The 11,730-nt window shown below is 38.2% G+C and overlaps 1 protein-coding gene across 1 annotated transcript; it reads left to right on the plus strand.

The window, feature by feature from the left end:
• The first annotated feature begins 3,405 nt into the window (after positions 1-3,405).
• si:ch211-254p10.2 (solute carrier family 40 member 1) lies at positions 3,406-8,552 on the plus strand. Its single transcript, XM_061050765.1, has 8 exons — positions 3,406-3,508; positions 3,614-3,681; positions 3,829-3,988; positions 4,306-4,421; positions 4,609-4,735; positions 4,954-5,226; positions 6,121-6,801; positions 7,049-8,552. Exons 1-8 carry the CDS (start codon positions 3,406-3,408, stop codon positions 7,306-7,308), a joined length of 1,788 nt encoding a protein of 595 aa, XP_060906748.1. The 3' UTR covers positions 7,309-8,552.
• The last annotated feature ends 3,178 nt before the right edge of the window (positions 8,553-11,730 follow it).

The following is an 11,730-nucleotide window of genomic DNA, read 5'->3' on the forward strand; positions in this document are numbered from 1 at the left end:
ATAGTTTTATTACATCATAGAGTGAGTCAATAATAAGTGGATTTAAGGGCATATTGCTTTAATGTAGAGTGTAGTATCATACACAAATGTACCCAGATGTATTTAGATCATTTAGATTTACACTTCCCTATCAATACTTTTGAGGTGGATGTGTATGATGTAATGCTTCACATAGAGCATCCCGTGAACGAGGCCTGCCCTAAATATTTGGAAATCTCTCAAGGAGCCCTTACTCCTCTTCTAGACCTGCACATGGTACCAACCTGGATTCTTAAGGAAACATTTACATGAAAATAAAACATCAAATGACTTCATATATTGTTTGCAATTACTGGCTTTTCAATAACAACAAGACAACTTTGTATTGTGTTATATTATTACAAAACCGCAGACACATAAGCACTTTCCTGTAAGTCTAGAGGAAAGTGATGAAATTTGATAGAAACCTGTTATATTACGATTACCTGTGAAATCTTTCAGTATTTACAAATCATGAAAAATTGCAACGATAAAAATAAATTGTAGACATACCGTAGGTGGTCTTCAAATGTCTTACATTGTACATGTAGAGTTTTGTATTAATTCAGCATCTTGATAATTCAAGCTTGAAATTAAATCAGAAATCTAACGATTCCTCTATTCCGTTTTTTTCACACATTACTTTGCCGTACCTCCTTAACCATCTTCCCCTGTCTTCAGTTTGGGCTTTCAGAAAACTTCTGACAGGAGATTTCCTTCAGCTACCTCAGGTCTGTGCCTCTGCACATCACAGCACTCTTTGAGAGCATCAGGAAAATATACATCTAAGGAATAAAGCAAAAATTCTTTATTAATTTTTCACTTTTTATTATAATAAGAAAAACAACATTGACTTTCCACTCAAATACTCCTACAGGTGCACTTTCCCCTTGCTGATGTTTTGCATTATCATGAAGGGGTTACGTTATCTGTGTGTTATCTTTTATCTCTGTCCTTCCTTTTGTATCAAGGCCACTTGCATCGCATCATCACATTAAAGCAGGCTTCCTCAAGAACCATATCCTGAACAGACACAACAATAACATATATGCTAATTCTGTCTGGAAGAATTGTAAATGAAAAAGAAGAGCAGCTGTTTTATCTGATCAGTGGTCAGAACACACAGAAGTGCATGGGAGATATTTTGTCACTTAATGACATTGTATTATGCAGTTTCATTTTGACACGAGGCCGACAGTAAGATTATTCAAATTGATGTCAATGGCTTTGATTTTCCCCAGTAGCAGATGTAACTTCAGTATCATTTCAAACACTTTCATTTTGTCCCAATTTGCACAATTGTATTTGTATTGGTGAGGAAATGCAAACCCTACTAGCCAGATCAAATAAATGCAGTACAATATCCCTGAGATTGACAACTGGATACGGAGTCCAAGAAGTGGAAATGAGGTTTGTGTTATATTCGATTAAAGGAAGACAACAGTTCATTTCCTGTGTTGATGTGTGTTTTCTGTTGCCCTCATTGATTTATTTCACAAATTGATTCACTTGTTTGTAAATTTCTTGCCAAAAATTGAAGCCAAAAGAGCTTTAAATTTAGTATTTTACAATTGTGCGCTGCTTGCTGCACTTGCACGTTAAAGTTTGCACTGCTGGCCCAATCAGTGCAGCCTCTTGTATTGATCATAAATTCACATCTTCTAGAACGTACTTTTCTAGGCACTGTGTATCTTTACATACACAAAAGCTTCATGAATTCAAACCTTTAATGCAAAGTATATAAATGAAACTTGTGGCAGTGCTGAATTCTGTCTTCATTTTCATTCATGGTGTTCCTAAGCATACACTGTTGAGTCATTGCAGTCATTATTGACATCCATGTGTTTGCACAAAAATACCTTGTTCACAAAGCAAAACATGTCTTTGATTTGTAATGTGTCACATTTTCTCATCAGGACCACATGGTGGATACCACATGTAGGGAAGTCTGGCGATGTAGTCTAGAGAGCTATGAGGTCAGTTTTGGATGGGGCTTTAGAGTTGATTGAAAGGTCACAAAAAGACAAAAGCTTTCAATAAAGAACCTGAATTTTGAGTCCAGAGTGACACTTAAAGTCAAGATTGACTTTTTATTATGTATATACTGCAGACCATAATTTGTTTTAATCCAGCTCATCTCATTTTAAACCCAAATCAAGTAGTGTGTGGTTTATTCACAATTCATGAAGATCTGACCAACCTATGACCTTTATCAGATAACCACGGTAGCTTTTCTTAATCCACCACCTTTGCTTTTTTTTATATATATATACACACTGGTACTATTTATTCATTCATTCATTAAGAAAAAATGTAAGATATTAAATGTACACTTGAGGCAAAGAGTTTCTTCATTTTTTATCTTGTCTTGATTTTTTAACCCAAACAGTAACATAGGTTTGTGATAAGGCCATTTAAATAAATTAAATGAAATAATTAGAATTAGAATTTTTAGTAAAAGTCTGAGCTAGTGATGCCACATGATCCAGTAGCATTGCCGATTGTGTGTTCCAATAACATGTATGTTGTCATTTTTAAACTTATGCATCACCTTTAAAACAAATCTCCAAACACAGCTCTAGTTACATGTTGAACAGATTTTTTCTGCTTTCTACCCTCTTGCCTGCATGTTTGAGGAGTGATGTGGTGTTGCATGATGTGTCCTCTGTGTAACTTTTTTTGCATGTCAACAGTGCATGTGGGTGTATGTGAGTAGTACGAGCTTGACTGTTGCATGCATGAGCCTCTGTGGCCATGCGCACAAGTGGAGTTAGACTGTTGTGCTTTATGTGGTGTGGGTGGACGCTGATATTGTCCTCCCTGTGTCACGTGCTGTGGAATATGCTGGCTGCCTTTGTTGTCCCTCTGCCCGTTCTGCTTTTCTGGCACTTTCATTCAATGGTGCACTTGTACACTGTTATGTTATTAAGCCTTTCAAACTACTACAGCTTGAATTCCAGCTCTCAGGAAAGACTAGCATCCTAATGTAGGATATATGGCACAAGATACATCATCGAGGAGCAACAGCAAGGATTAATTGTTACATCTAAAAAAAGGTGATGATTGACCCTCCATTGACTTGAGAACACTGTAATTATTGACAGTTTAAGGCTGCATGTTAGAGCTATGCTCTGTGTCAGGCTAATGCTATTTTCACTACTGCTGTCAGTAAATTGCTGTTGGAATCTGATTATTTTTAATGCTTATTGGTTTTTATTTTTAAATATTACCCCTCAGGAGCCATTACTTTTACATCTTCTATTTTTCTGTGTCTTTCCAAACATCTTCGTGATGTTGTAGCCTACAGCAAAGACACACTGTACTATCAACTGTGGTACAAGAGCGTGACAAGTGCAACAGTTCTTACCTATGATCCTATGCTAGGCAATGTCCCAGCGAGCAGATGCCTCCCAGTGTGGCGGGGTTGTGGTCGAGTTTGAGTCTGGAGAAATCAAGGATGCAAGAGTTAAACAATCCACGAGTATACCAGGTAAACTGAACATGGAGTCACTCTGGAATGTGTGTAATGTGTCTGCAGCATTCTGTGTTCATAATGTGTGCTTATTTGATCTTTATACGTACATTTCCCCTTAAGGTTTAGCTCTTATCTACCTCAAGGGTCCCAAGTTTCTCATCTATGTCAGTGGAGCTTTGTCAATGTGGGTAAGGATCATTTCCTGAAGAAATAGATGAGGGTTTGAAACATATACTGTATAACTGCGAGGTAAACTACTGTGAACTGTGTGACCGAATCTCGCAAAAACAATGCATAATATCAAGCTTTTATTTTATGTAATTTTTTTTAAACAGGGTGACCGTATGTGGCACTTTGCAATCTCTGTGTTCCTGATTGAGCTGTACGGCCGTAACCTGCTGTTGACTGCTGTGTTTGGATTGGTAGTGGCTGGGTCAGTGCTCCTACTTGGAGCTTTGATTGGAGACTGGGTTGATCGTAATCCTAGGAATAAAGGTATGCACGATAACATCAGACCCCTTAGAAAATGTAGCATGCAGTTAATCATAGAAGAGGGAAATTGATAAGTAAATCTCAACCTTGGGCCCAGAAGTCTGTTGATTTACCAACCCTGTAGGTGGTAAATTGCATTCCGTTGCTGTCAGAAGTGTAAATCAGTCTTGGTTTAAAAGCTAGACTCAGAACCGGCTAGATTCAAAGCACAAGATTAACAGACACTGACACACATCTGTAAAGGTTGGAATCTCTTTTTTTATAGAATATATCATCTATGTTATAAGAGTCTAAAACTGTTTTTCTTGCTCCTTTTTTAGTTGCACATGCATCCCTCTTCATTCAGAACATCTCAGTAACAATATGTAGCATTGTGCTCATGTTGGTGTTTTTATATAAGCAAAGGATTGAACAGATCTGGGATGGATGGCTTACTGTGAGTAGACACTACATATTTGAATAAATACTTTTCATATCTGCAAACTGAATACTCACCATGATTACACAGAAGAGTTATTGCCGCTGTTGTTCCCTCTGTTTTGTGTCCCTGTTGTCTCTGCTTTTGAGTTTGTGGCAACTCTGTGCTGTCGTAGTAACATGTTGCATCGCAAAACTTACACAAGGTGGTTTGTTATACGGTGGTGATCGTCCTGGCAGATGTGGCAAACCTTGCAAGCACAGCATTGACCATTGCCATTCAGAGGGACTGGATTGTTGTTATCACAGGCTACAACAGAGGTCACCTAGCTGGTGAGGGGATTCACTTATTGTTAATGCACATGCATCACATGTTGCACACATTGCACATATTGGTTTGTAGTCCATGTTTTTCTCATGAGTTGCGTTGCTTCTTGTGCATGGTAAATACTTGACTTTCAGAGAATATCAGGCAGTCGTCCGCTTCTGCTCTTGTTGAGGTTCCTCTAGTAGAAGCCCATTAACCTCTGTGTCTCTGATCCTAACAAAAGGAATGAATGCGACCATGAGGCGGATAGATCAGGTGACTAACATCCTGGCCCCACTAGCAGTGGGACAGGTCATGACCCTGGCCTCCAATGTAGTTGGCTGTGGCTTCATCCTGGGCTGGAACCTTGTGTCTCTTATCGTGGAGTTCTTCTTCTTGTCCCGGGTGTACCGCATCGTCCCTGCTCTTTCAATCAAACCACCAGTAGAGGATGAGGATGAGGATGAGGATCAGGCTCAGGCGTATCTGCAGAGGATGGAGAGGAGGACGTCACAAGGTATGAACTCATCTATGTTTTATTTATTTTGTAATCTGAACAACTTCCCCTGTTTTATTAAATGTTACTATTTAAATGCTTTGACATGTCCTGTTAGGTGCATACAGATCTGTAAGCATCAAAACATGTAGATAATTAAAAAATACATAACAATAGGTTAAACTTTTTATTAAGCTTAAATACTGTATGTAATCAATGTTGGCTAGTGATTGGCAGTAGATTGATAAAAAACATCAACTACTGAATGCAGGGGATTATACAAGGCCGGCCTAAACCAGTAAGAAGTATATACTAAACCCCTTCTTCCCTCTTAAGTTTCACCTATTATATCACATGGTTCTCTGGAAGAAGGTCAGCAAAAATAAAGATGCTAAAGTTGAATCAACTTAAATTTGAACAATAATACAAATGCTGAAGCCCCATGTAGTGGGATGTGTGCTTTTTATGTAGCTTAAGGAAATTACTTTAATTTCTCAGATGTTTCTTTGAGACAACATCTGAACTTTTTGTTTTAATTTCTTAAAAAAATGACAGCGCTCCAAATTGTGAGAGGAAGCATTCAGTGATCTATAAAGTGCTCCTTTAGCCTGCAGCTTTCTTCTATTGTGGACTTCAAATTTAAAGGAACAAATAAATAATATGTATAAAATGATCAAGCTTCTCTTAAGTTTACATTATTTGAAGATGCAATCCACAATTGCACAAGCATCTAGCTGCCAATTAGTTTGTATACCATTTGTAGTGCATGTAGATCAGTGTATATGGTCTGTATTTGACCAATGATAGGATTCTAACTGGACATGAAGAAGAAAGGATCCAGAACACAACTTGTGGATTGGGTCTTTGAAAAATTGATGAACCATAGTGATGGATGACTTTCTTCTCTCTCATCAGAGGAAGGTGATGTAGCACATCCTCACCCTCTAACAGAAGATAACTGCAACACAAGCCTCAACCTTAAAGAAATCACAAACCTGCCACTGTGTTTCCGGAGGTTTCGATGGCTGGTAAGCACCTGTAAGGACGGCTGGAGGGCCTACTACCGTCAGCCTGTCTTCCTTGCAGGAATGGGCCTGGCTTTTCTCTACACCACAGTCCTTGGATTTGACTGCATCACTACTGGCTATGCCTACACTCAGGGAATAAGCGGCTCCCTCCTCAGTCTGCTTATGGGTGTTTCAGCTATCACTGGGCTGATGGGCACTGTGATGTTCACTAGGCTGAGGAAGACCTACGGCCTGGTTAATACAGGCATCATCTCTAGCTGCCTTCACCTGGGCTGCTTGCTGCTGTGTGTGTGCTCTGTGTTTGCCCCAGGCAGCCCTATGGATCTTAACTTGCTGGTGCCTTCTATTACCCCCAACTCCTCTACTGAGCTTGGAGGAATGGCAAGTCAAAGGCAGAAACACACATATCCCCTGCGGGGAGGCAGTAATCAGCCACTGCTACCAGATCGCTCCTCAATCCACTGGACCAATAACACTGTCCTTTTTGACAACGTGCCCTCGGGCACAGCACCAGAATCATACATCTCCATCATTCTGCTGTTTTTGGGCGTCATCACAGCACGCATTGGTGAGTAGAAAACCGTGAAAAATGTAAAGATTTAAACAGCATCCACACTTAAATGGGTCAATTTGCTATGTTCAAAATCAGTAAATAGAACTAGTTAAGTGCAGCATCTGGTCCCTACATTGACTTGTAAAAAAAAAATTTAAACATCAGCCTGTACAACTTTATCTGACAGAGCTGAATAGATGTGAGGTTTGTGGCTTGTGTACTGGACGTTCACTTTTTAACCCCAATGAAATGTATGTTTTAGGTCTCTGGTCCTTCGACCTGACTGTGACCCAGCTTCTGCAGGAGAACATCTGTGAGTCAGAGAGAGGTGTTGTAAATGGAGTGCAAAGCTCTATGAATTACCTGATGGACCTGCTTCACTTCATCATGGTGATCTCGGCTCCACAGCCACAGCACTTTGGCATCCTAGTTATAATTTCTGTATTATTTATCACCACTGGGCACACAATGTACTTCTTTTATGCACACAAAGCCAAGAGAAAACTCCGCCTGGACACATAAGGAGCATACACAGCCTGTATGTCAATGTATGAGATGCTTAAACCAGCACTGACTCCACTCTGCAACTGTGAAATGAATGTCTTCCTCCTGTACCGCAGCAAACGTATTGCAACACTCCACTTCCGACTTAGCCATTCATTTCAGCACAACACAGCAAGTGCCTGTCCCACCTCAGTTGCTTTCTTCCTGCAGGGCCCGCGCCAGAGCAGCAAACAACTCAGGTGAAATAGAGTGGGAGACATGCTCTTCCTTCGTGTACATAAGTTGAGGTGGCTACAATAAATGCAGCAATGGTACCTCCAGGAGAAATGTCCTCATCTAACTTACATCAGGACCCAAAGGCACCAGCGCATGCCTTTGCAAAACCCTGCAGGATTACTGCAAGACTTTCATCAAACAAGCTTGTTAACTTACATAGCTATTTGAATGGAAGAGTGGATGGAAAGAGATTTTTCTAACCTTCACTCAGTAAAGAACTGGTGTTGAGTACTTCTACAAGTGGCATTGATGTTACTGATCCGTCCACTTGGAAATATTCCAGGATGTCCAAAAGGAACATAAAGGGAACTTGTTGTAAGATTGTTTGATAAAAGAAAAATCAGAAAGGCAGCCGCCCCTTTTAATGGACAGAAGTGAAAGGACAAAGTTCGTCCTTCCCCTGGTTTGTTTCTCTGTGGATGAATCAAGCAAACATTTGAACTTCTTTTGTGCATGTAAACCTGGCTTATGGATTACAATAACAAAAATATTCACACAATGTACGGTACTTTCAAAGTTTAACGGATTAATTCTAACTGCTTGTACACTTAAAAATAGATTCTAAACTTTCTTTCCTTCCAGTATAGAGAGTGATAATAGTTATATAGAATATCAAGAGGAAAGCAATCTTCTTTTTGTGACATGTTTGAAATCAGTGATAAGCTACATGTTGATAGCATTTGTCAATCATTGCTAATGGCAGTGTTTAAATCTTGCTTCTTTCTTTTGTAGTTCAGATGAACTAAACATTACCTTACCTCAACTAAGAACAAGAACACTGTTAGCAATATACCTTTGGACTTATTATCAGCTATTGTATGTTTTCATATATCCTTCATGTACAGTGGAAATAACATCAAAGTTCAACCATTTGTCAATCAAACAGAAACACATCTCAATATATTTGTTCAATTTCCCTGTGACCTTTCTGTATTGCATGTTGTCCTTATTCTTCAGACTGATAATTGTGACAATAAAGATGACTGAACATGATCTGTGGGCTTGAGTCATCAGCTCAAAATTATCAACAGAAATATAGACATGTACACCAAAGGGCTTCACATATTAAATACATTTCATCTTACGACACTCCAAAATCTAATTCATGATATTTTATATACCTTATTAAGATACCTTAATAAGTCACAAGCTCAACCTTAAAAAAAAAGTTTTTTGTACTGTAATCATTCCAGTGAAACAGACAGCTACATCCTTTAATTATTTCTGTCCCTTGTGCAGTCTGCATATTTAAGGAAACCATTATCATGGTTGTTGGCAGAAATACCTAAAGTGTAAAGGAGAGAATGCAAGTCGAGATAATTAAAAACATTTACAGATTTAAACAAATGTTGAGGACTTAATCATAACAAGTATTTTAAGAAATGTCCTGTAAAGACTTAAAGGAGTTTTTCTGCCTATCCATTACTCTGTCTGCCCAACCATTCATCATTTAATAGAAAGACGTAAATGTAATGTCTCTTCAAGGCCAGTAGAGGTCAGTGTCACTTTAAATTATTATGAGCATGCCAGTATGGAAGATCTCTGTCCTTTTTTGTATGTGTTGTTTAATATCACCATGAAACAAACTTGCTTTAGGGGGTAGCTGGGAAATGAATACTACTATCTATAATATTAACACCATTAAGGTCAAAGTGCTTCAATTATACTGTCTACACTTCATGATATTAACAGCCAGGCTCTACTGACATAATAAATCCCTTCCTTGTGCAGCCGTTACTTGTTACACAAGAAAAAGGTTGTGATGTACCATTCACAATCACTGGTAGTGCGTACATAGTTACCTTGGTAATAAGCAGAGGGTAACAACCAGGAAGAGCTCTTGTTGAAGTGGGAGGGTGCACTTGAGGCGGTTCATGGAGGAGTTCTGTAGAAAGACATCAAGAATAATGTATCAGTACAGGTCAACAGTCAATTAATTTATGCCCTATGCTGCTTTGCGTCTTTTTTTTTTTATAGGGCACGCCATTAGAACCCTGTTAATATGTAAGAAATTAAAGGCAATTGCATGTTACATCCATGTCTGCAAATTTATATTTTTTATCCTTTTCGTGAATAATAGGGTCATATTTACAATTTATTGGAATTATCAATTTATCAGAATCTGTGCTAATCACACAAATACATCATAAGCCTTGATATAGCCCCAATAAAGCATTTAACTATTTTTGGGGGGCTGTGGCAATCCCTTTTAGATGTGAACATGTTTTTAACACTAGAAGCACTATCTTTAAATTTACTCTGGCAAGTTGACAGCTGTGCCTGGCTATGGTGGCAGCAGGCATTGCAATGAAAATGCTAACACCTTGTAAACCTGATGTACAGCACAATGAAATTCTTATAGAAGAATGAAAAAGCTTCTAACTACGGGAAGAGTGATAAAAAAAAAAGCTGTCTGATTACAGTCATTATATAAGACTGAAATATCAATTAAAATGCCCAGAACCAAACATATTAACATCATTCAAGCCCACGTTTTTGACTTCATATAAGTCAAATAATCTACATTTCAATTTAAACGCCACATGTGAAACAAAATGATGGGAATTGATTCAGGAAATACCTCTATCAATAAGTGCTTCACTGCCATCTACTGTGCTGATGAAATGCTTCACCATACACTTTATAGTGGACGTCTAGGAGGTGGACGTAACAAAGTTTTAGGACGAGACAAATTATGATGATAAAAACTTCAAAGGCAAATTGAAGTTCAAGGACCAAAATCAAGTCCAAAGTAAGCCACCAACCATAATGGCTTTATGGGTTTTACATTAATTGACATTACATTCATAATTGTGTTTGACTAGGCTGGACAGTTTTATATAACTCTTGGAATATTTTTAAGTAATTGTCGTATGTTATATAGTCACTATTTCATAGACTAAGACTTGTATTTTGCTTAGTCACTATAGTCAGTTAGCTTACAGCTTCTTATAAAACGTCAGTCACCCACTAACGTTAGCTAGCTTTAACATTCAGTTCACAACGTTGTTGATTACGTTGCTAACATACCGACATACATTTGGAGGTACAGCAACTATAACCGCGCTAAAGACAAACTTTGAAACTCAGTAGTTTGACAAGACTTACCAATGTTTTTCATTACAATTATGGAATCCTGAAATAATTTTCTTACTTTCATTGGTTTAACAGTGCTGGGTTTTTACGGTCTTTGCTAGTTTGTTTTTTGCGATCTAACAATATGCTAACCAGAAGTGGTGGATCGTTGTTTTTGTGGTGGTTGACGCAATATTGTTAATATTCCTTTCACCAGTGATAGTTTAAGTGCATTCATTAAAAGTTTAGGGTAATTATCTTTTAGAAAACATGTACATTGTTTTTACTCAGAGGCGTAGAAGACAGCATATTTTCTATAGTCATAAATGTTGCTTTGAGGTTATACCGTCTCCCATAAAAAAAAAAAACATGTCATCAGGGAACACGTTTGAAAATATCCCACATTTCTTGTGGGATATTTTGGTTTGAGCTTGGAAAGTTCAGAGAGATTTCCAAAAGTAAAACACAGGTTTTATTCATCATTCATATGCTATGTGGTGGTGTCAATGTTTTTGTTGTTTGGTATCTTCCTTTATTTTCTTGAGGTTGTGCAGGGAATGATTTTTGAAAGGATATTCTGCAACAAGCTTACCAGAATTACATCACTTTTTCCTTCTTTTGCAGCGCCACAGGCCCACAGTAACAGTGTACCTCCTATATGGTTGTCATGGTAGTCCCTGGTTTGAATCAGAGCGAGCTCGCTAACAAGTCTGACTTTAGGCATTCTCACTTTGCAATTCAGTTACTTGAAAAACTGGGTCAGTGAGGCACATTCGAGCTGGAGATGTCCTCCTGGCTTTGTTTCCACTGAGGAGCATTAACAAGGAAGGAGTAGGAAGGAAGAAGAGGTTGTTTTTAGATACTCAAGGGCAGGCCATCAATTTTCTTAATATCCCCTAGTGAAAAGGTATACTTTTTATAGATAGTATAACATACTGCAAAATGGCAGTAGCATTCATCGCAGTAGCTATAGGTTTACTTTTCAAAAAATGAAAATCAAGATTGAAAAACAGATTAGTATGTGCGTATTCTATTAAGTTGAAAACAGTGAGAAATACAAAGCAAGGTTGATAACTGTAAAGACATACT

This window comes from Labrus mixtus, chromosome 11, assembly GCF_963584025.1.
Source record: "Labrus mixtus chromosome 11, fLabMix1.1, whole genome shotgun sequence".
Lineage (NCBI taxonomy): Eukaryota > Metazoa > Chordata > Actinopteri > Labriformes > Labridae > Labrus > Labrus mixtus.